Source organism: Alligator sinensis, unplaced genomic scaffold, assembly GCF_000455745.1.
Source record: "Alligator sinensis unplaced genomic scaffold, ASM45574v1 scaffold535_1, whole genome shotgun sequence".
NCBI classification, from domain to species: Eukaryota; Metazoa; Chordata; order Crocodylia; family Alligatoridae; genus Alligator; species Alligator sinensis.
The window spans coordinates 1040717-1065446 of record NW_005842157.1 but is presented as its reverse complement, the minus strand read 5'-3'; the positions used below and the strand labels follow the sequence as shown (position 1 = coordinate 1065446).

General features: G+C 40.2%; 1 protein-coding gene across 4 annotated transcripts in view; it reads right to left on the bottom strand.

Annotated features, from left to right (window-relative positions):
- Nucleotides 1-24730, bottom strand: part of NTNG1 (netrin G1) — a 289692-nt gene that overhangs the window by 22456 nt on the left and 242506 nt on the right. For 2 of the 4 annotated variants that reach the window (XM_014520830.2, XM_025206492.1), the window contains exon 6: nt 20618-20755. The exons of the other annotated variants lie outside the window; for them this stretch is intronic. In XM_014520830.2, the coding sequence (XP_014376316.1) occupies nt 20618-20755 (138 nt within the window). The remainder of the gene's footprint in view (nt 1-20617; nt 20756-24730) is intronic. 4 annotated transcript variants of the gene reach the window in all.

Sequence of the window (24730 nt, the reverse complement as noted above, 5' to 3'; positions counted from 1 at the left end):
ATCCATTAGATGCTTATAGGTAGCTGAGGTGCCATTAAGTCTGAAGTACAGGGGTCTGAACTGATACAGTCCTTACACTATTGTGAATACTGTTAGTTCCCAGGACTCTGGAACTAGACAAATTTGTCAGTAACCCATTGTCAAATCCAGTGCTGATACATATTTAGCCTTCTCCAGCCATTGTAGCAATTCATAAACCTGGGGCATTGGGCATGCATCAAACTGACACTGCATTCAGCTTCTGGGAATCGGTGCAAAATTGGATTGTCTTGTCTGGTTTAAAAACTAATATGAATGGGCTGCATCATCTTCTTGAAGTCTCTTTAATCACTCCCATCTCTAATATAGTCAATTATTCCTTTCTTATGGTTTCCTGTAATTGCTCTGGCATTCTGGAGAACCTCTTTTGGAAGGACCACACTGGCTTCAAGACACTGCAATATGATAATCAGGATGGTTCTCTCAGGTTTGGTTGTGAACACATCTGGAAAACATTTCAGTAGGGCCCTTGCCTCTATTTGCTGTGCTGTAAACATGTTTTCTCCCAGGGATAAAGGTTTCCTGTAAATCGTCCATGTTTCTTGAGAAGCTGATTGAGCCATTAAGTGTTTCCCAGGCACTCCAGGATGTCAAGAGACATGGATAGTAGAACTGAGACCTGTGCCCAGTTGCACTTCATAATTTACTTCCCCAACTCATCTTAACCTCAAAAAGTCCTTACTTTTTACCAAGTATTTATTAAGGGAAGCAACAATGGAACTCAGTCCCCAAGTTGAGATCCTTGTAATTGTACATTCTTATTATAGTGCCATTCTTGAGTCTGTTAAGCAGTTCTGATTCTCTTGGGCATATGCTCCCAGAAGATCCAGCCATTCCTATAAGCTGGAAAACATACTGTATGACACTTCAGACCTCAAGCCCTGCGTCTGCCAGGCCACAAGAAGGAGCTCCAATATACCTTGAGGTTGTCTCCTGCACAGGAGTTCAAAACGAGAAAATCCCATTGATGACTGTGGAACCTCATAAATAGGAAACGACAAATAATGAAGAACACCCCATTTTCAGGGTTCTCTTGATATAAAATTTCTTAGCACCACCTTCAAAGTCTGATTAAATTTCTCCACCAACACATCCGTTTGTGGGTGGTAGATGCAGGTTCTGACAGAGGACTCTTAAAAGGGCCTATATTTTCTGTAGCAATTGCAACATAAACACGAGAGTGCCCTGGTTAGTTAATATTTCCTGCAGTTGTACACTCAAAAATATTGTAATAGTTCTGCAGTCATGATTTGGGTTGAGGCATTGTGGATTGCTACTGCCTCAGGATGCCAGGTAGCATAATCCATGAACACTTGGATAAAATGGCACTCACTTGTTTTTGGTTCTAAAGGCCCAATGAGGTGTAGCTCAACCCATTCACATACAGTACCAACCAAGCTGATAGGCCTTACTGGTGCCTGATGCTTGGGATGTGAGCCCACCAATTAGCATTTGGGGCAGAACTTTAATGTCCCAGTAAAACCCTAGCCTAAAGAACCTGGTGAGTGTCTTTTCTTGAGTTATCTGGACTCCGAGATAGCCTGCTATGTCATAAGCCAAATTCAAAACTGGATTACGGTGCCATTTCGGCACCAGTAATTGGGACTTCCATGTCCCTGTAGCCCTGTGTCAAGTAGCCCTCATTAGAATATCCTCTTGCAATTCAAAATGGGGATCCTAAGTATCTAGGTGAGGATCTATTATTGTGCCATTTGTCTAAGCCATCTGGCCATAGAGCAAAGGGAAGGCTGGGTCTTACAACCGCCTTTGTACAAAGTCAGACCCTTCCCATATCGGTGCTCTCTCTCTCACAGGGTGGCTGCCTGAGGAGCCTAGTCCCATAGCTTATTCCCTAAGACTACCTAGTTTACACTGTACCCTGACAACTTTACCTGGCCTTATTCTAGGCATCTCCCTTCCCAAGAATGCTTCTAAACCTCTGGTGTTCCTGGCATGCTGTAGGCTGGGGTCCAAACAATTCTGGGTTAAAGTAATTCACCTACTCAGTTTTTAAGGCAGTCAGGACCAAGCAGGTCCTTTCTACTTTTTGTTACAAGATGCAGAAGTTCAGTTGTTGGGCCCCAGTTCTGGCCCACCACCACTGGATGGGAAAGATTTCTGGCTACTGCTTCTGTCATTTCTGTAGTCTAGCCCCACAACTGCCAGTTTTATTTTATGGTAGAATACACATAGTTCTAATTCAAGCAGCTTCCATCCTGGTGAGCACTCCATCCTCTATCTTTTGGGAACTAGGTGATTCAACATCTTAGGTGGGGGTCTGTCTTAACTCCAAATCCTACTTCAGGAACTCCTGCTGCTGTTGCTGCTTCCTTTGGAACTGCTGCACTTGTTGTTGCTGTTCCCACTGGAACTGTTGCTGCTGGACTTGTAGCTGCTGAAGTAATTGCTGCTGTTGCTGCTGCAGCCCTTCCGGCCATTTTAGCAGGTGTCCTGTCTCCACTGCCAGAGCTAATTTAAAATGCTTATATTCTTCACCATGTGTAGCAGGTTGTTACTCCTTCAGCCAGGCCCAGGAGCCAATGAAACAGAATAGCAAAACATCAATAGAACCACCCCTTCACCTCTCCTATACAGGGCAAGGGCTCCACTGCTGTCTCTTTTCTCAGCTTCCCTCCCTCCGTAGCAGCACATCTCTGGGAGCTTTTAATTTCCTCCAGGGCTAGCCAATCATCCTTGTCAGCTGGCCCAGAGCTCCTAGGGAGGATGTAACATACAAGCTAACCCCCTGCAGCTGGGCTTCAGCCCCTGAGCCATACACCTTGTTCCTCTGCCCTGGGGCTTCTGTCTGGACCTTAGAGATCCAAGTTTACTCACAGCTGCAGTTCATTAGTGGACAATCCTTGCTCCATTGACCTGATTTTTCCACACGTAAAAGCAGACTGAGTTTTCCTTGGTCTTGTACTGGCAATATACACTGGTTGGGATTCTTTTTGGTTATCAGCGTTCCCTGAGTTTATGTGCCCACCCAAAGACATAGCCGTAGGAGTTCCTCCCCTTTTTTGGGTTCAGATTTTGCTGGATCAGGCCCCTCACTCTAGCAGGGTATTTTCTGCCTCTAGGAGGTTTCTAACTGGGTGAACTACCTCATTGTTACTAATACCTTGAAACCTAGTCCCCAGGCCTCCTCCCTTGCTTTATGTGGGACTCTAAGGCATTAGGTACAAAGATCCTTGACATGCCTGGCAACTGCTTGGGCTGGGAGTCTGAAATAAACTGTTCTTTAAATTAGCATCTGTATGTCTTTTCTGTGAGATACAGGTGGTCTAAGATGTTTGTCTTGAGGATTTTATAGTCCTGTGTGGCCGCAACTTTCAGGGCCCAGTATGCTACCTGAGCTGCTCCTATCAGGTACAGGGTCAGCTTAGTGGCCTGCTGGTTAGTATATTTGCCCACCCATTCAAAGCTTTAAAAAATCATCAGGGTCATTATCTGGACCTATCTTTGTGTGGATTCTGCTCTCCTTTGTCTGCAGCACACCAACCTGTATGCTGGACTTCCCTTGTTATACTAACCAAAGCATGAATTGCTGTTGCTTTTCCTGTAATCTCTGCTGAAATTGTTGCTGCTGGAGCTGGAACTGCTGCAACACTTTCTGTTGCTGTTGCTGCAGGCCCTCCAACCATTTAAACAAGGCTTCAGTATCTGTATTTCAGTGGCTGGGGGCTGAGACTGTCTGTCTGCATTTTCCACCATCTGTAAGCAGGTAACCTATCCTACTGCTATTTGCAGGGGAGGCAGCTAAGTTATTAGTTCCTCAGGCAGCTTCACAACCCAAGCCTCAGTCTCCCACCAACCAAACAAAACCAGTGTCTCCAGGCATTAGGAGAACTACCCTGTTATAGGGGAGCCAGTCACTTGGATTAAGGATTGAAAGGTGGCTGGATGTGACACTAGCCATGTCAATCTCATAAGCAGTTAGCTACCAAGACTGGTATGTCTTAACCACACTAGCTTGATGGTCCATGAAGGATAGAGTACATGTTCAAAGTGTTGAACTTATGTTTCTTCTTTAAAAAAAATATTTATTATATTTTAAAAGCAATGTGCATATGGGTGAATATTTATTTTTATAATTCATCATTATAAGTTTGTGAATACATACTAAAAAGGAATAAACATACAAATTATTGGTGTAACAGCATCAGGGTTATATGGACCTAACTTGTGTTGGTTTCGTAGGTGTGCTACAAACTCTGGCAGCTTGGTTTTTGCTTTGCTACAACCTAAAAGAGATATGGGATTTGCTGTAGGCTTCAGAAGATTGCTCTGTATGCATACCTTTGTATGCCTGCTGCATGTTAAAAAAGTGTATTTTATAAACATAAAAGTTACAACATTGATTCTCCATTTAAATAAAGACACTGTTGGTACTCCCTGACAGAATCCTAAAATACCTCAGGATGTTAAAAAGTCCAGTTCGAGACTTTTAAGGCTAAATCACTGGACTGAGAGACAGAAGATCTTTCTTTTACTCTGTGCTCTGCAACTCTCCTCTTGAGTAAACTCTGGGAAGTTGTGTAATGTCTTTATATTTAGGCTTACTAATACCATCCAGACTTGTTGAAGAGTTCTCTTAACAAATGGGAGAAACGCTTTGAGATTCTTAAGGAGAAGGGGTAACTTCTAATTGTTTTGATTGTATTTAATATGTTAAAAATGAGCATCTCCTAGTCTAGATGACTGTTATTAAGTGTGATAAAACCAAACAAATATATCGAAGTCATTAATCTTGCTTTGTTCTTATAAAAATAAGAAAATGTACAACCTGTGCAATGCACATCTCCTGTTAGATATATATTGAAGGACAAAAGGAAGAAGATGATTTAATGTTTTAAAACTATTGTACCAATATGGTAGACTTCATGATGAAAGCAAATAACTAGTTTTTTTAACGTTAAACAGTTTCAATTAAAAAAAATGTGGATTAGGGATTGTCTTATACTTGTACCTAAAGAGCCTTAAATAAGATGATGCCTATGTAGGCCCTTAAAATCTATACCATCTAGTCACAAATAACATCCAGTGTGACAACAGGCCAGATTGGAATGAGTTTTGTGGCCTTCTGCAAACAATACCACCAAATAGCAGCACAGTTTCTAGGCCTAATTTTGGGGGAGGGGGCTGTTGCGGAGAAAAAGAGACAGAGATAGATGTGTGTGGATACAATGGGATGGTGTTAAAATGGAAAAATGCAGACCAGCAGGCCAGGACTGGAGGGGTAAAGGGTGAGGGAGGGGGCAGGGGCATGGGATGGAGGCGCGGCTCATGGGGTGGGGGCAGCTCTTGCCTCTGCTTGCACCCTGGGAGGGTGGGGGGTGTGCGCCTCCAGGATCAGCGTGGGGCGGGGTGGGCTGCAGCTGTGGGGTGTAGCCGGCACTGGCGCTTGTGCGGGGCTTTTCCTGCCGGGGGGCTGGGCTTGAATTGGGCTCCAGCAGCACTGGGAGGAGGCTGCAGCCACCCCAAATTTCACTGCAGCTCCGCCCCAAGCCCTGCACTGCTGCCCACAGCAGCTTCAGCTTTTCCTGGGGCATGGGTAGAGGCAGGGCATTCAGCCAGGGCTGCGGCAGGCAGTGGTGTGGGGCTGGGAGCAGAGCTGGGGCAAAATTTGAGGTGGCTGCAGCCTCTCCCCAGTGCTGCAGGAGCCTGCTCTGAGCCCAGCCCCCAGTGAGAAAAGCCCTGCGCAGTGCTGGCTCTAGCTCCATTCTGCACAGATCCATGCCCCTGTCCCCACCCTCCCGGGGTGCAAAAAGCAGCAGGAGCTGCCCCCACCCCATGAGCCGTGCCTCTGTCCTGTGCACCCCCTGCCCTGCCCTGGCTGGGTAGCGCCTGCCCCTGCCCCCATGCTCCTTCCCTCCCTCTTACTTTCCAACTTACCAGCTGGAGGCACCTCTCCATACTGCTAGCTCTGCGCTGCACTGCATTTATTGGCCAAATTATTGGCCCTATAGGGCCGATATCCAATACAGACAATTTTCTTCATATTGGTACCGATCCAATAAGGGACCAATGTATCAGTGCACCTCTAGTTTTCAGGGCTATGCTTTAAGCTAGCTACAGCTTTCTGTGTGTTAGGACAACTCTCAGGCTGTTATGCTACAGGCCATAGGAACCAGACTATTGTACTGCCATGCATGATCCTGTTTTTATAGGAAACACAAATTTTGAGCCAGATTCAAAATTCTGTAAGGGCACAAATTCACACAAGCAGTGCCTGCTTCCCACTGCATACAGGTGCATACAGTCACACAAGGATTGTGCAACATATGGTAGCTGTGCACATATGGATTGGGTATATCTTGTATATAGAACAGTATTATAATCTCTCTGTAAAGAAATCAAGCCTCCTGACAGAGATCTGCAGTGTACTGCACAGCCTTGATGCAGTTGGGCTGATTTAAGGGTGCCATGCCTGCTTTAAGAATTATCTTGCACTAGTGACTCCCTTGCACTAGTGACTCCAATTTAAAGCTTGCAGTGGACTCAGTCCCACTTACCTTGAAATTGGTGGCGGTGGTCATGGTGATGGTAGTAGTAATAGTAGCAGTAATAGTAGTCTGAGCAACGTGCCCTCAGGGAAATATCAATGCTTGTTGCCTCACTCTCCAAATAGTCTCAGTTCTTAAAGAAAGAGCTACATATGGTGAAATTCTTTATTTCCTTTGGAAATAAAACTTAACACTCTTCAAAGTAAGAGTGCCAGTTCAAGAATCTTTTGGTGTAAAAGAGAAGTTCATTTTCTACTTAGAATATGTATAATATTCAGAGCTCACTGTGATGCAGCATCTCATTAACAAAACAGTTCCCTGCTGAATTGTCTCCTATGGACAGTTATGTTTTTAATGAGGATGCTGTGTATGTTTGTTGTTGCTCACAAGCTTGTCGATGCATATAAAGCTGAAAATGATAAGTGCAAGTAAGACAGCCTGGTGGCTCTGTGGGTTATCGCCGTGGTGCTTTCCTGTCCTGTAGCTGCTTGGCAATGCTTCCCAAAGTTGACCTAAAGCCAACATAACTACAGATTTCCCTCAATTTATGCGGATTCTTTATACGTGAATTCACTCTTATGCAATGAGAATATTTAGACCTATAATTTGTTATATTCAAAGTAAATTTGCTTTTATGCGATCAGCATAGATGCCCTCCCACCCAAGCAGGTAAATCTGTGGGGGGAGGGGAAAGGGTCATGGCCCCACTCACCCCAGCCCCGGCTGCAGTGGCCCCAGGAGTGGCCAGCGCCAGCTGTCTGCAGTCACTGGGCTGCACTGTGCTCTGCCTGTCCCCCCACACCTGCGCTCACCCCAGCTCTTGCGCTGTGCCGTGCCGTGGTGCAGGCAGCTGGTGTCGGCTGCTCCAGGGGCCGCACTAGTATGGGCTGGGGTGAGTGTGGGTAAGCGGAGCCCCGGGCGGTGTGGGGTGCAGCACTCACCCCAGCCCTGGCCGCAGCGGCCCTGGGAGCAGAAGCACCAGGCCATGGCGCAGCCCAGGAGCAGAGGTCAGTGGGGACAGGCGGAGCATGGTGCAGCCTAGCGGCTGCAGGCAGCTGGCGCTGGCCGCTCCCAGGGACACTGTAGCCAGGGCTGGGGTGAGTGCCGCTTTGTTCCCTCTGCTTTGCTGCCTTGTGCAACCTCAGGAGTGGCACCCCTCCCCCTGCCTCTTCCCTACTCCCAGTCTCACTTCCTCCCTCCCTCACCGCCATGGGAACCTATCCCTATTTATTACATTGTAAAGTGGGTTTGCTTTATGTGAACGCATGTACAGCATAAATTGAGGGAAACCTGTAGTCAATGGAGGATTCCCATTAAAAAGGGAGGATGGATGGCATCTCCTTTAAATCTTGGCAATTCCCAGTTGGCAGATTGTCTCAGTCCACTAAAAAAAAAAAAATCCTTCATATTGCTGAAATTTAAGCAGGGATCAGACTGAGAATAAAATGGCCCTTCTCGGTTAAAGTGAAGGTGGCTTAAAAGTACCTTTACAAACCCCTTGCTTTGAGGGTTCAGAGTTGTGGCTTGTGGGTCTTGGAGCCTCTCCCCAGTGTCACTGTTTGCATCACTCCACCCCATAGCAGAATAACAATTTGCTTTATCCACCAATAAATGAGTTTTAAGATGCAGTTGTGCTTTTAGCCTTTGCAGATCAGGAAAATGTGTCATATTTGTCTGAAAAATGAAAGATCTGCTAGGGTCAAAATAATCCTAATGGATGGCTGTAAGTATATTGGAAATATGTATTTAAACCATATCTCCAGGTCAGCCAGTGGGCATTTGTGCAAATGTTAACATATTGTCCTAAAATACTGTCTAGAGATTTTGATTTTCCAAGACGGCACAGATAATTGATCATTAGAGAAAATGACTAGCTTATAAAGATACTTATTTCCCATTTCTAATTATAAAAGAAAGAAATAGTTGTAGATATAATGCTTTAATTAATCATGCAGACCCTTTTCTGCTTTACACTGGGATGTCTATCACCACTTTTCCTTTAATATATTTTGCCAGTGTCATCTCAGTTATTATCAATCTTCAAGAAGCATCAATTGCCAACAAAAGGTTCATAATCAACTGATCTCTTTCTCTTTTTCTTTATCTGTAGAGACTCTTAACTTCTAGCATTATTTCATCTTCTCCTTCTCATCTCATGATCATAGGTGAAGATTTTATTTTCAACTGAATTTTTCTCTTTATAAGAAAAGGTAATGATAATAGGTCTGATTTGGCTTCCACTAAAGTCTCTCTCAATGATTCTGCCACTGACTTCAGTTCATTGTGAGCAAATAGTGGTTGGTAATAACAAATGCATATTGTGAAATTGCACTGATAAAACAAATGAAAGGCATCCATTAATATCTTGCAGACCACCAGTTTATGACCTGAGTATGGGTCCTTCATAAATACCTATGCACTGGATCCTGCAAATCTTTACCCATGAGTAGTCTTTATTAAAGAAAGGATAGTCTTACAGCAAAGACCCTCAGATGTTACTTAGATCAACCTTTTGTTCCCAGCTCCATCACTGACTCCCTAAATGATTTCCTTATCATGACACAGAACTTGATTCAGAAAAATGTATTCATATGCTTAACCTTACAGGGACATTGCGAGGATGCAATTTCAATTAAGACTTAAAGGTACTACAATGGAATAAGGGTGGTAGCAAAGGGTGCCTATACCCGTGCTTGGTAGTGTGGATGGCTGGGTATTTTAATTAGAGCAGTTCCCAGAGAGCTGCTGTAATTAATGCACCACAGCATCATGTGTATTAAGCTCCTGCACATTTAAAAATGGCTGTGGGATGCTTTAAAGCTCATTTGACAAGTGTTAGTTAAAGCACCCCAGTGGCCATTTTTAAACCTAATGTGACACTGCAATGATGCTAGAGCTTTCTAATTAGAATGCATTGGAGCACGTGCATAAACACTCAAAGGTACTCCTAGTAGTAAAGATACTACTATAATGGCTAAGCACAGGCATTCAGTTCCACTGTTAAGAACTTTCCAGGAAATTCTTAGAGCTGGAAAAACAGGTCAGGGCTGCAGGCATACAGGCATTCCAGCCTCCTAGCTGGTGAGCTACACAGACACCTCAAAGAAGAGCTCTCAAGCCAGAGGGCACTAGAATGCTGAGTCTAAAGGAGCCTGATGGCTAGCCTGTTCTCTTGCCTGCCAGGGAAGGGAGCAGGCTGTCAATGAGCCTGCCAAGAACAGCTCCTAGATCTAGAAGAGGTGGCAGGAATGAGGAAGGGTTACAGTGAGGGAATTCCCACCACTATTTGAACAGTTCTGGGGAGATCCAAGACTGTCCACAGTGTGAGGTAGGATGGAGGATGCCAGGTCTCCCCAGGTCTGTTCAAGGGCTGGAAAGCACTGACGTGACACCTTAAACCAACCTAAAACAGCATGTGCTAGGAAAGTGCCAGGTTCCCAAACTATACAGTTTGACTATTCCAGTAATGGTTTTTGTAGATAACTTATAGTTAGCCAAGATAAAGGAATTGCGGAGTACTTAAGGAATACATGTGTTCAATATATTCAATTCCAGGGCAGAAGTCAATGCACTTTAACACATTTATGCCTACTGTAGCTACAGGAATGTAAAGGACCATCTAAGGTGGAGCCCAGTGTTTCTGCCACAAAATTTTTGGGTGAGCTAGTCCAGGCATAACATTTTGGAAGTCATAGAAATAAATGTTATATCAATAAATCATATTTAGTAGTGACTTCAGCATAGGTTTAGGGATTCAAGATCCTCCCAAGAGGCAATCAGCACCTTCCCAGTTCAGACTGTTAACTCCAGGAGTCTAATCAGCACTATGGCTGAGTACACACATTCAAATAATCTGAGAGAATTCTCCTGGTAGTAAAACTTGCAGAGAACCACATGTACAAATATTTGAATGCTGAGGTCCTGAAGAGTGGAGAGATTGTAGTGCTGACACTCTACTGTCAGGGAGGAGTGGCTGCATGCACACATCTCAGCACGTTCTGCAGGTTCCCTTAGTCTGCCTAGAGATAAATGGCAGGACTGCAGATGGCAGCCCTGATTGGTTGACCCAGACTGCCCATGGTGAGCCTGTGTTTCCCTGCAGCACAATGTGAAGGTTGTGAAGGGGGTGTGTTCCCAGGTTATTTTTCTCCTGGTGGTCATTTTTACTGTGAGAGAGAGAGAGCCTGAACAATTGTGGTTTTTCCTGAGAGAGCTGCAACTCTCCCAGGAGAAACTATGTGGCCATATGAGGCCTACATTAACCTTGGCTTTCATACACTTGTTATCATGAATGAATGTTATCTCTTTGGTGAAACTAGATTCAAAAAGAAATATTTGGTCATGCGTATAACTGCAGTGTGTGCACTCTGAATACTGAAGACTTAAAAATCAACGAGGCCTGGAGTCAGCTTTGTCATCGATAACATCATACAAAGACAGGAAGTATCTTTGATTAGCTCAGGTCAATACTCTTTTTTTTTAAAATCTCTAACTGAACATGATGATGATTATTTTATTTAAACCTAAATAGTTCCCTTCAGACCCACATTATCAAAACCATGCAGGGTTTTTCTTTGGGTTATGGATCTTTTTTTCCTGCTCTCATGAAACGGCTGTGAGCAAGCAAATTACACAAAGGTCAAGGCTACTGAGCAGGTTTAAAAGGAAAGCATGACAGCTTTTAAAAATAAGAGCAGCCCTGCTCATCACTGTTCAAATGAGCAATTAATAATTCAAAACAATTAACTGAGTTATAAGTTTCCCCTTCAATATGTTTCCAAACATGAATAGATTAAACGTTAATTGCTATCAAGCTTTATGTTCTATTTCATGTTCCTAATAAAAGTTTATCTTTTGGAGCTTACTTTGTATCTCCTTTTGATCTATTCCTAACTGACTGCAATATAGTATATTAAAATATTTATTATTAAGCTATCAAATATTAACCATTTTTAAATCATACTGATTTAAAAAAAACAAATAGGGCCACTTGTTTAACTTTTTATGACTCTCCTAATATTTAGATGTGCAGCAATTTCCCATAATACTCTGCCAAAAATACAGATGAACCAAGAAATTCTATATACCCTCTTTAAAGTATGCTGCTTCAAAATGCACTCCTATTATATTCATTGCCATCATTTATTTTGGCTCTACATGCTGAATACCTTTTATGCAGTTAACAGGTTGATAACTTCCCTTCTGTCCAATATGAATCTTACAGAGTTTACATCTTTTGGGTTTTTTTTTTTCTTTTTCAGTGCAATGGGGAATGTCTTGGATTCCATGTGTCCCTGTATTTCATCCATTTTTTTCCTCCCCTACCTCAAAAGGTTTCCATTTGTTTCGGCATAATGCCAATACCTTAACTGCTCATAACACTGGCAGCCATATGATGGAAAGACAAAAATGCTGATACCCCAATAAGATGTAAAAAGCTTGAAAGCTGATGACTGTAAGTACAGTCAACAGGAAAAATAATATCATACTGCTAGGGAACGCTTCTATTTAAGGGCCAGACTGGTGCTGCAGTTTTGTAAATCTTGCTCATGAATAATTTGTTTTGATTTAGAGGGGCTGCGGAAAAAACTACATCAGGTGATAACACAATCCCTTTAAAACAGAGATTGCTGCTCATGACAAACCTTTTGCTTAGTAGCAATAATACTAACTCTGTTTTTTCTCCAGTCATTTTATGAGCTATTATCCTTTTAGGGCTTTTCCCCAAATGCCTGTAGATGTTAGCAGCTGTTGTGTACTGTGCTTACAACCAACATCTTAATTGCCAATCATGTGTCCTCCATTATATGGACCTTCCCTCCAGAGGTCTCTATAACAGGTGTAATAGGCGTAGAAGCATTTTCTCCCAGTTCCAATCAAAGTCACTTTCTCAGTTCGTCAGAAAAGGTTACTAGTACACATGTCCTCGGCTGTAGAACATTTCATTTCTTAGATCCAGCCAACACATTTTTACCAGGATCAAGCTTAAGACCTGAACTTCAATCTTCAGCGCAACAGTTAGTTGTGGTACAAATATACATCCATTGATAAAACTGTATTTATGTTTTAATCTCCTACCCATATTTTCATCGTAGGCTGCTTTTCGGCTTTTCCTTTAACTGCACCTTTTGTATCTTCCTTCAACAACTGGTTGTATGTTTACCTTCCTGCTATCCAACATTTGTAGTCCTTCCACCTTCTTCATGCCAAGAACCCTTCCTGGCCTCCTTCAAACCAAACTCATTTCCGTCATGCAACCCTCAGCCTTGGACCTCAGCAGTGTCGCTTCTATACCTTCCTTCAAGTATATGGTTATTCTGTTGATCGCTTTACCAAAACTAATATATGGAACTGCACAGAGCTCATCTTTTCTGTGTTTTTAAAGATTCAGAAGGATAACTACAGGAAAATCTTCATAATAACAAGGCACATTTTCTGGCATGTCTCTATGAAAAGCAATGGAAAAACAATGATTTATACAACCTGAGAAGTTGAACTGGTAACTCTCTGGGGTTTATAATTTTGTCTTGTTTGTTCCTAGGTTACACATCCTTATGTGTTTCAATAATACTGCAACCGCCTTTACAAGCTGCATTTTTGTCTGAGCCATGTTACTTTGATTCTTGACGGATTAAAGATGAGTTACTCAGGATTTATTCTGGGGCAGGATCTGGCCTTGTATGTTCAAAGCCCTTCATGCATGTTACCGAATGAACCCTCTTAAGAATTCTGTGCAGCAGGTATTTAGATAAATAATCTCTATGGTAGAAAGATGGAGGCTTTGATTTAGAGAATGTGAAAGTGATTTGCACATAGCCACACGATTATACAGTGGCAGAGGTGGATTAGGATTAAGAGTTTCCTGATTCTAAATGCTGTGCTTCCTTTGAGTACACTTTGTCAAGCACAGGCTTCATGAGTGCGTATATTATTTTTCAATTTACACCTTCACACATGGATATAAGTTCCGCATCCCCTCAGAAAGGACTTCTAGGGCACATCTGGATGAACAAGGATGTTTGTTTCCCTGAGGACAAGTAGCAGTGGTATATTTGTGCTGTTGCTACTTGTCCCTAGGGAACGCTTGTGCCATGTGTTCTGGTGTGCAGCTGGTTACCCCAGGTGGGGTACGGAAGGCTGGGACAAGCAACTGTGCTGGCCCCAGCAGCCTTCCCTGAGGTCCTGGGGGGTCTCCTGGGGTTGCAGCTGTGTCAGGAAGCTTGGCCGGCAGATGGAGTGTGGCTCCAGTTGGCTAGGCTCTGGTTTTGGGTGGCGTGCATTACTGCTGTGCACCCTGTGTTTTGGCATAGGTTTAAAAAAAAAAATCCTGCCACGCTGCAAGGTAGCACCACAGGGAACGCCTGCATGTGTGGTGTATGGTGCTACAGATAGTTCTGCGGCACCACATAACGCACATCCCCACTCATCTGGATGCACTAGAGGACAGCTACATTTATTTAGTTAAATTATTTAGAGATAATGAAAGGTGCAATATATATTTTAAGAATGACATTTTTGGAAGTTACTAACAGCAAAAGATTTCATGTTGAATTGTAGATGCTGACTTCCAACAAACAAATGTTTATGTAATTCACAGGCTCACAGTCTCATGTTTTATTTTCTTTGGAAATTCAACCTGCATGATGATTTTGATAAAATAGTTTAGCTTCTAACATTTGTAATGCAAGACAAAATACAGAAAATAAAAGAAACATATTTAAATAATCATATAATAAATAGAAGGCATCAGATGATGGGGTATGAATTATCTAGCTGACTATGGAGTTAGACAAGCTCAATCCGCAAGATAGATGCAAGCAGTGAGCACAGTTTCAACATCAGGCATAAGAATATAATTGTAGTCCTCTGCCTGCCTTAATAAATCTATTAAAAATGGAAAAAAATAAAAGAAAATATTCATAGTTAATATAAGGGGTCCAGTTGAAAACTCACTTGGTTTTAAAACAAAATAATACTAGCTTACTGCTTCACATTTGTGAATTTAAACCAAAAGATGCTAATGACAATTAAAGTGACAATTCACAACAGATCTTACACTGAGCAAAATTAGGGCTTCAACCTGCAGTCAGTTCTGCAGAGGGGGCTATTGCACCCATACAAATTGCCTGTGGGGCAATCTGCAGCAGCCCAGCTCTGCTAGTTGCTATGTCTATATGCCTGCAAAGAGTTGCCCAAATAGATCTGATTGCAGGAGTAGGGATTTTAATTTTTGCCCATCCTCTCAAAACAGCTGAAACCAGACTGATTTCTTTGACTTCATTAATCCTGTGGTTGTTTCTGACTTCTCAAACCTTTTTATGAGCTCACAAAGACTTATCAAAATTCAAGCTGTGTTGCTAAGTTGTGATTGTGATTGCTGAGAAAATAATTTGCAAAATATTTTGCTGTTACTTCATTCGATGAATGTGCACACATTTCCAGCACAAATCCCTGCATTTGAAAAATTCAAAACAGGTTTCTGCAAATACTCCTGCATGTGTCCAATAATTTCAAGTGACTGAATTTTTCTTAGAAATGGGACACAAAAGAAAACATAGGAGAAGCAAGCAAACTTAAAGATACAAATTAGTTTGTGGACAATGCTTTCATTATTTACTCAGCTCAAATTTTTAAATTCTGGAAGTGCTCCTAAGTGCATATTTGTCCATATTCCTTTGCAAGCTCCTCTTACCACAAAGCATTAAGAACTCATTTTGGATTTGTCCTAACATGCAAAGATGTGGCTAGTTTGACTGTTTATTTTGTTAAAAAAATAGTATATTTGAAAAGAAAAGAACCTCTACTGATTTGTGTCACTTTCTTATAGTTTCCAAACTCTGAAATACCGTAGCTTCACAAACAGCGATGATTTTTATTTCACTACCTTCATTTTTTTGGTGTGGTGGGAAAGAGGGGTAGTGTGAATAAGAGAGAGAGAGAGAAAGAGAGAGAGGTGTGTATGTGTGGACAGGGATGTGTAGAGGGATGTGATGTGATAAGCAATGAAAATATTTCCTGTCTGCACTGTGCCTGAGGTAGGAATCATTCCTATGGGAGAGCTTGAGGTGAGTGCAATCAGTAGTCAGTTCTGCTGCATCCTTTTTACCCAGTGCAGTGAACTTTCTCCAGCTCTGCTGAATGCTATGGGTATGCAGTGAAATCCTTCAATTCTGAGACAACTTACTGTTGGTATTTGTGCTCTCATAGCAAAAGAGCCAGTATTATATCTGGTTCCTGCATGCACAGATTTGTAAGATGAGCTCTTTAGCCCACATCCTTAAAAGTGAAACCAATAGGACTTATATGCCTGCATAAATGCATTGAGAATCTGGGCTTCTGTGCTGCCCTTTGGTACAGTCTGGACCTTAATTTTAAAAAGGAAATGTTGCAGGACCTTAAAAAACACTCAATCATTTGTGAATATTTTAAATAAATTAATTGTTAATATTTGGAATTTAGCCATTCTGCATGTATATATTTACTAATAAAATTCATATGCATGATTTAACCGTTTATGTTATGTACAAACACAACTTTAGATATATATTTGCATAGTCAAATTTCTAGCTCCCTTAGGTCTATTGCTATATACTAGAAAAGCACCCCTAGAATGGTTTTACATAATAGTTTCAATATGGTATTATTTATTTATTTATATATTTATTAAAATAAAGTATAATAGTTCTGTACCATAAAGGTTCAGAGGAAACTGTTACAGGGAGCTGGATCAGCACCACGTTACAAAGCTTAGGCAAATAATCCTTAGGGAATCTTGGTAATGTAGCATTTTGTTTTTTATGTAATTTCACGTAAATAAAATCATAAACAAAAATTTCCAAAAAAAATTAAGTGAAAAAATGGACCCATTTAATGAATCCATTAAATAGCAACTAGATCATGAATCTTGCTCTCCAGATGGAAGCATCAAATACAAATAGTACATTTATATCAGTGTGTACATAGTCTAATATATTAAATATATGGTAATCTAATGTTCATTCTACAGCCATAAACATTTAAATCTGATCTGAAGAGAAAATTTGTGGAGTTGTTGTATGTGTTTCTTTTATGTTCACTAAAGATGTATTGTTTTTATTTTTTGAATAAATGTTTTTAATCTGAAGGCATTGCTACTAAATATTTCTTAAAGATTTTTTAAAGGATTTTGATTCAACAAATGGTGGTCCAACCGTATTTTACATACAAAACCCTGTGTGAAAAGAACATTATTGAGGCTGCAAAACTGAAAAGGTAGGAAATACCATAAGGAAGATGTAACCTGAATTCAGCCACCTGGCATGTATACTTGATTATACAACCAATGAATCATATAAAACGAGGGACAGAAGGAACCTTGAGAGATCATCTAGTTCAATCCATTGCTCAAAGCAGGATCATTTCTATTTAAATCATGCCAGGCAAATATTTGTCTGTCCTGTACTTAAACAGTTCCAGTGGCAGAAAGGAACTGCAAATTTACTTACTCTACTCAAATCAAATCTCCAAATCTTTAATGAAGATATTGGACAATACTGGACCCAGAACATACTACAGGGGAAGTCCACTTGATGCTTTCTCCTGGTTTGACTTTGAGCTGTGTTTGACTACTCTTTGAGCAGGGCTATGTAGCCTTAGAACAGCTTACCTACCTTACAGTAGTTTCATCTGGAGTGTATTTTCTTATTTTACTGTCTTAAATTGTGGTCACCTGTTTTTTTGCCCCCTCTATAGATCCCCCTCCTTCATTTTTTCCTCCTCATTAAATATGTGACCCACTGCTATATTTACTGCATGCTATTCAAAATCTGCTCTGACTACAGAATTATGAATGTCCTCTTGGATTTTCCTGTGGCACCTTGCACAACAGTACTGGAGTGCTTCTTGAATATTATTTTCATAGAATCAGTGTAAGGTCAGCCCAAGTTTACAGATAAGCAACCCAGGCATAGAGATTATGGTTAAAAGTATCCACATATTTTGCACGCCAAATCGGAGATAGCTAGAACCTGATTATACACTGCATTAAGTATAATATATCACATTATATGTTCAAAATCCTAGCTCCGTTGACTTTTGATGCAGCTGTGACTGCCCAGCACTTCTGCAAATCAGGTCTCAGAGTTTCAGGTCAGGCACTCATACAATGAGAAGAACACTATTAGTGACAGTGAACAGAAGGCAGGTTTAAGTTACTTATCCAACATCAGAAAGGCACTCTTGCAGAAGCCAAGGGAAAACTTAGTTTTCTAGGATTATCATTCAGCCACTGTCATTAAGAGACCCTACTCTACCAGCAATCCTGTTTCATTCCTTACACATTGTCCAATTCTGCAACCAGTGAAGCAGGGTAATACAGATGATTGCCTCTACTTGGGTATGCAATCCCAATCCATCCCTGGAAAAGGTTCATTCTGTGCGCATAATAAAAGGGTTTTTGACACCAGATCCCTCTGAATCACATCCTGAGTTTGTCCGCTAGAGCTTGGGTATAATAATATTCCTTTCTGTTTAGCATCCCTGATCTCTGCAAGTCCATGCATACCATCTGATAAAGTAGGCTGTAGCCTACAAAAGCTCATACCTCTCTGAATAAGTTGGTCTATGAGGTGCCATCCTATTCTACGTTCTTCCTAACTTCAGACAAACACGGCTAACAACCATTCTTAAATCTGAAGTGCTGGGCTACCACGGTTTCTTCATACTTTGAAGTCTTTTTTTCCCCTTATGTTTGTCACTCACACGAGTCAAAATGACTGAAATATTAAAACAAAAATAAGAGAACACACTTTTCTCTCATGTAACTTGTGGTGTCAGGCCCAAATACATTTGTATATCACTATATGCATTTTAATTCTAGCCACAGAGTACAAAATTGTTATACATTAAAAGAAGTTAAAAGACCAGATAGGGAGATAAAAAATTACACAACAGGAGAGTCTGAGGGAGCCTTCCATTCTCAAACATGATAGCAATGTGAAATCCTAGCTCCCTGAAGTTCATGGTAGTTTTGCTGTTGACTTCAGTGGAGCCAGGATTTTACCTCAAAGCATTTTAATGTAGCCATATGAATTGGCTTGTATTTATTTTGCTTTAGGCTCTGAAAATGTCAGAACTGAGCAGATACTGCGAAAATATTGGAAAACCATTGTTTGGAATAAAATCTATTAATTTAATTTGACACTGTTCCTAATTCCTTTTATTTTCCAAAAATATGAGAAATTAATTCTGGTTTGTACAAGTATCTTTATGAAAGACAAAACATTGCAAATATTTGCAACATTAGTTTTTCTATGATTCCCTGACATTTCTCTGTACATTTCACAGTCATCCTAACATGACGCTGAAACAATATTATTGATGAAATCCCAATTTTGCTGAAGTTCATGGCAAAACTTTACTTCATGTCTTTCACTGTGTGAGATTAAGGTGATCAAATGCATGAAACAATGTACGAATAACCAATATTCAAAGCAACAAATAAAGTGAACCATTTGTGACCATCTGTTATAATGAAGTATGTTGCATAAACCAGGTATCAAATAATAATCGTGTTTAAAATAAATGCTCTTTGTGGATAATTGACAAATGGAGAAATAGGCCTGATTCACTGAATAAAAAGTTTGCCATGAATACATCTTTCAGATCTGGTGGCTCTGTGGCAAACCTATGTTACTTTACAAATTCTAATTCAGCAACTACTATCGCTCTATCTGAACTTCTTGATGGTTTTTAAAGTTTTTTTTTCTCTCGAAATGTTTATTGCTGCTATGGGCTGTTGAAAGACCAATGTCTGTCACTTCAGTGGTGTGTTTATTTTAAGGCCAGGTACAGACATTACATTTTTATCAGAATAAGTGATTGGAAACTGGTCATACCCATAACAGAAAAGAAGTTCGGCGCACACAGACTGGTTTAAAAAAGGCAGAACCTGGTCTAAGATTTGCCGGCCCTCCCTCCCCACCAAATGGTAAATGCATGTTCTGTTTGCTACCAATCTAAACTACTCCACTTACAGGCAATCATGTAACCTAAATCAATTCTGCCTGAGACTTCTTGAATGTCTGTACCTAGCTTAGAAGTGACCAAAGAAATCTCAGAATACGTGATTTGTATTTGCCTTTAAAGCATTTAGAATGTTTGACTAGGACACTAGACTGGTAATTATTAGTTTTACGGTCCTTCATGAGTTTCTAAAACTTGCAACCAGAAGCAAGTGTTTCTTGTAGAAATGCTCTTACATGTATGAGTGATTGCAGTGGGGATGCTAAAGAGAAGGGAGTGAAGTTGAAAGAAACAACAACAAAAAAAGTTGAAGTTTGCAGAAATAAAGGAGCTATCAGGAACAGATAAGAGTTATTAGGAACTCCCAAAAGATATAAGGAACAGAATTTTAAGGATCTGCTACAAAAGCTTGCTTGCCCAGCCTGTTCCAAGGGCAGTATTTGCACTTGAATATCTATGAGGGCTGTGCTACCCAGAAAAGCTTAATGTACAGCTAAGCACTGAAGAACACCTGGTATTAAAGTTAATATTAACCTTGATACTAATATTTGTCCCTTGTTAAATGAACTCAAACATCTCTAGATTTGTCATCTCTTGCTTTCATTTAGACTCAAAGACTACTTTAGGCAAGGAGTCAGTATTTATTAAGTCAGACTTTTTGGTTACTCAAAAGGGCAGGAGTTCAGTGCAAGAAATATGTTAACATGCATAAAAGCCACCTTTTGTCTTTTGGAAAGAATTTACAAATTTGGAGCATTTCCACTGGTGGTTTCGTTCACACAAGTTAATTTATAGCTGGTAAGACACACGGTTCTGCATATTTCAGTACAAGTTCCTTTAGGCATTAGCAAATAGAGAGGGGAGAGGGCACTAAAAGCATATTGAAATAAATGTACTGCACAGTAAATTTACTGTCCTCATTTGGGAGTCTCCATAAAGCTTCAGGCAGCATGGCATTATTAAAGCTTGTGGAAGTTTTGCTTTTTCTGTTCTAGGTAGCTGCACATGCTAGCATACAGAAGCAGAGGCAGCAAAGTTGCAGGAGAAGGGCAGCTCTCAGAGTTACTTACGTTGACAGCCCAAGCTGTGCCAGATATATCCCGGCAGACACTTATCACACTTAGGCCCTGATGTCCCCTTCTTACACTCACAAAATCCTGTGTCATTACAGCGATCATGGACTGAACCAAAAGGGTTACAATAACAGTCTGCAGAAACAAGACAACACACATATGCCAGATTCAGGTCTACATAGCTATAATTCAACTAAAAGCGATAAAGGGAGCATTTCCAGTGTTAAGATTAAAGGAAGACTTTCTATTGGTGGCATTTGGAAGACAGAACATAATTACAACAGATCTACCCATTTGTTTCCTTACGTAATCTCAAGGAGACATTTTAATGGTGTGAAGGAAAAAAAATAAGCAAAAGATATAGAGGAAGAAGATACTGTGTTCTTTAAGTGACCATAATGGAGATTCCATTCTGGAAAGGATGTCTTAGACAGTTTAATGAACAATAGAAAGTTTTGTATAGTAAGGATAAGTCAATATGCCATCAGGGTAAAATCTATTTTAAATGATTAAAATATGCTTATCTGTATTACTTAATACTTTAAATACTGCTGAATATTTTTAATATTATATAAATGCACTTTACTTATTTCCAAGATAGTCTTCCTTTATATTTAAGAGTATATAGTAATTTCAAAAGGTTTTTGTCATTGCACTGATGGGAGTGTACTTAACACTGTTTTCACATAATCCAGAATAATAATCTTGAGCTGGGGAACAAGGTCACATGAAATTTGCTTTCAACTGACTTTAAACTTTGTCATTTTCATTCTACTTTGCTCACCTTGTCCCCAGGATGGTGGATAGAAGATAAAGCGATCGTAATGCATGCCCAACATACAAAGGTCTATTTGTCTCATGGGTGTGCACCTGGTCAAGGACTAGAATAAACCACGGACTGGGTATATCTCATCTGTTCTTATAATTATTACTACATAGAAATAGTTTCTCATTCTTGAACTTCAAATCTTTTTTTTTTCATAGAGCCACGAAATCAGTGCTCAGCTTTGGGCCAGCATCACAGAAGAATGCCCTCCAAAGACAGGAGAGATCAGTGCTGGCAGAGCTCATTTTTTGGCATTTCTGTTGTTCAACATCTTTTTTTTTAAATTTAAGAATCAGATTCTAATCTCATTTACACTGTTGTAGACCCAGAGTAACTTCACTAGTGTCATCAAATATCGTTGCTGCTGATAAAAACAGGATATATGAATCTAAGCACCTTGTTGGATGCATGGTTTTATTTTTTTAATTAATCAAGCTGCTCTGCTGACTACCTTTGGCAGTTGTTCTCTAGAATTATGTTAAAATTCAATGACATTACAAATGACAAAACAGGAGAAATAATCCAATGGAAAATTGGGAGGACGGGAAGATGGGAAAGAGGGGGAAAATATTACTAGTAACAAATTGGTCATCTGTTGCCTACATGCTTATTAACTATAAATTACAGATGACATTTCAAACATTTGGCATGCTGGAGGAGAACAGCTACCTTTGGCCAACACAGTTCCACAATAATAATCTAGTCAATTAGCTAACATTAATTAATGAAGTTGGATACTGGCATGCCAAAAAATATTGTGGAACACTGAGTAAAATTATGCCTCAGGGGGATCAATATAAAGAGCTGGCAATTCTGATGGTACTCAGACATTCAAAACCTTTATATAAATAGGCATAAATTTGAAGTATTAACTCTATGCAGAAACTCTGCAGAAAGTCAAATTTATTTAAATAACATTTATTGAACACCTTGTAAATAAAAAACTGAATGTAACCTGGGAGAACACAACAGTTACACTGATGTAAATCTACTACGAGTGTGAAAAGACCCAGGCCTGTTATGCATAATAGGCCAAATCTTTTTTTCACTTTTAAGCATGCAAGTGCATGTAGCTAGGTAAAGTGCACTTTTTGGCACTTACATGAAGCTGGGATCATCCACATAGGCTTGTACCTGAAGATACTGTATGTGTCCTACTTCACAGCAAAGCACTCTATCAGGCTGTAGGCTTGGCATTACCCCTTCTCTTTATCCATTTGCCCACTATCTTTTCTATACCTTGCATTGAATATACATTGGATAACATGGATAAATAGAAGCTGCATAATTTATGCCTCGCTGTGGATAGAGGCCGGAGACCCAGGGATCTCTCTCTTCCAGGTCAGTGTCCATCTCAGAATCACGTCCTTTCCCCCCAGGAACTTCCTCTCCTAATCCTCTTGGCCCCATGTATTGTCCCTTCCTGGCTGCCAGCTTTAAGGAGAGGGCTGAAGACCTGGGCAATTCCTAACCTGTTCCCAGGTTGTTAGAGCACTTTTGCTGGGAACTGGGAGATGTGGGCTCAACCCTCCCCTGAGTTAATGGAATTGAGTTAATGTTGTTGCCACGATGATCCAGGAGATATCAGAATTAGAATTAAGACCATGCATACACGCTCAAAAGTTGTACTTGTGCAGCTACATAAGAGCCAATCAGGGGCATAAAAGTGAAATGGGATTTAGCCCTATCTGTATATAACATACTATCCCACAAGATGACAGCTGAAACAAATGGTCAGGGCAAGAACTTCCATTGACTTCAATCACATGCATAAATAAGGAATACTGGGATTGTATTTTGCTGTAAATGGTGGCAAATAAATACTAGAATAAAATAGCTTTTATGCTAAGCTTCTGTGTAAAAGTTTTAAGTCAAGTTACTGGGAACTACCCACTATACTTTAAAAAATATTAAAAGTTAGGCTTTTATTACCCCAACCCGCAAACACTAAGGCATATGTCTGACTGCATGCATTTGAGTCAACTATGTGTGCATTTAACTACATGTCTTTGTACAGTTCCCTTGATACCCATATATATTAAGCATATGTCTGAGGGCATTTATAGACAAGCTCCAGGAGGCGGGAGATGCTTTAATTAGCATAGCTCCAAAGGCCATGCAAATTAAAAGCACCCGAAGCATCACAGGTATCAATATCCCCGAATTGAAAAATGGCGGCAGGGCACTTTGGACTAAAGCTCATTGACCAAGCTTTAGTTTAAAGTGCCCCACTGCCACATTTCAGCACGGGGATGCTGATTCACGTAACGCTGGAGTCTGGCAGACTCGATTAATTGAGTCTGCTCCAACACGCTGAAATTACTGCAAATCAGAGCAGCCTCCCTGCATGTGTATAGGAGCCCCAAATGTCTGCAGGACTGGCATCTTTTTAAGGAGACAATAAATTGCCATTCAGTATCTGTTTCATAAGGCAAGCAAATAAAGTAATTACTCTGGGTCTACTTGGTGATATCCATGGTATCATTAACTCTAAGTGGAAGCAGATGTATTTATGTGGCCCACAACTTCTTGTTTAAACTTTTCATTCCCATGATGTTAAGCACAAGCCTTTGTGTTACTTTGTGGTAATTCTGTCATACCGGAGAATAATTACATGATATTTAAAGACATGATACTTGAAGTTAATATGGAAGTGCTATCAAATTAATCAGTAATTCCAAAAATTTTTTCACTATATACGTAGAAAAAAGTAGCCAATGTCCTGTGCAAAACAAAAACAATAACAGGATTTTGTAAGTAATATATTCAAGTGCAACTCTTTAAGATATTATTAATATTCCTTCTTCAAAATGAAGAATTCAAAGAAATATTTTTCACCCCCTCCTAAAACTACCGTTTTGGGATTTGGCTGTGATTAATTAAAAAAAATATTGAATTGACCACACACGCAATTTTGTGGCTAAATCATAAATACTAATAAGGTTAGGTTTGAAAGGAGTTTTTTTTTTTGCATGACTTTACAAACATTACAAAATAGTTTATTACACTTATTTCTTTCCAACCTATGGGTCCTAAAAAAATGAAGAACATTATTAGATGGAAGCCCACCTCATAACTTGCTCTTATTTGAATTCACTGGTAAAAAAAACAAAACTCCATTATTTGATTCTCTGTCATTTCTCGAAATAACATATTGTATATTTCCTTCATTCAGTTTAGCCTTGACTAATATTCATTGTTTATTTTTAATTTTTAACCTTATACTTACCCAGGTATATTTTTATTTTGATTTGATTAGTATCAGTATATCATAAACAGTAAAA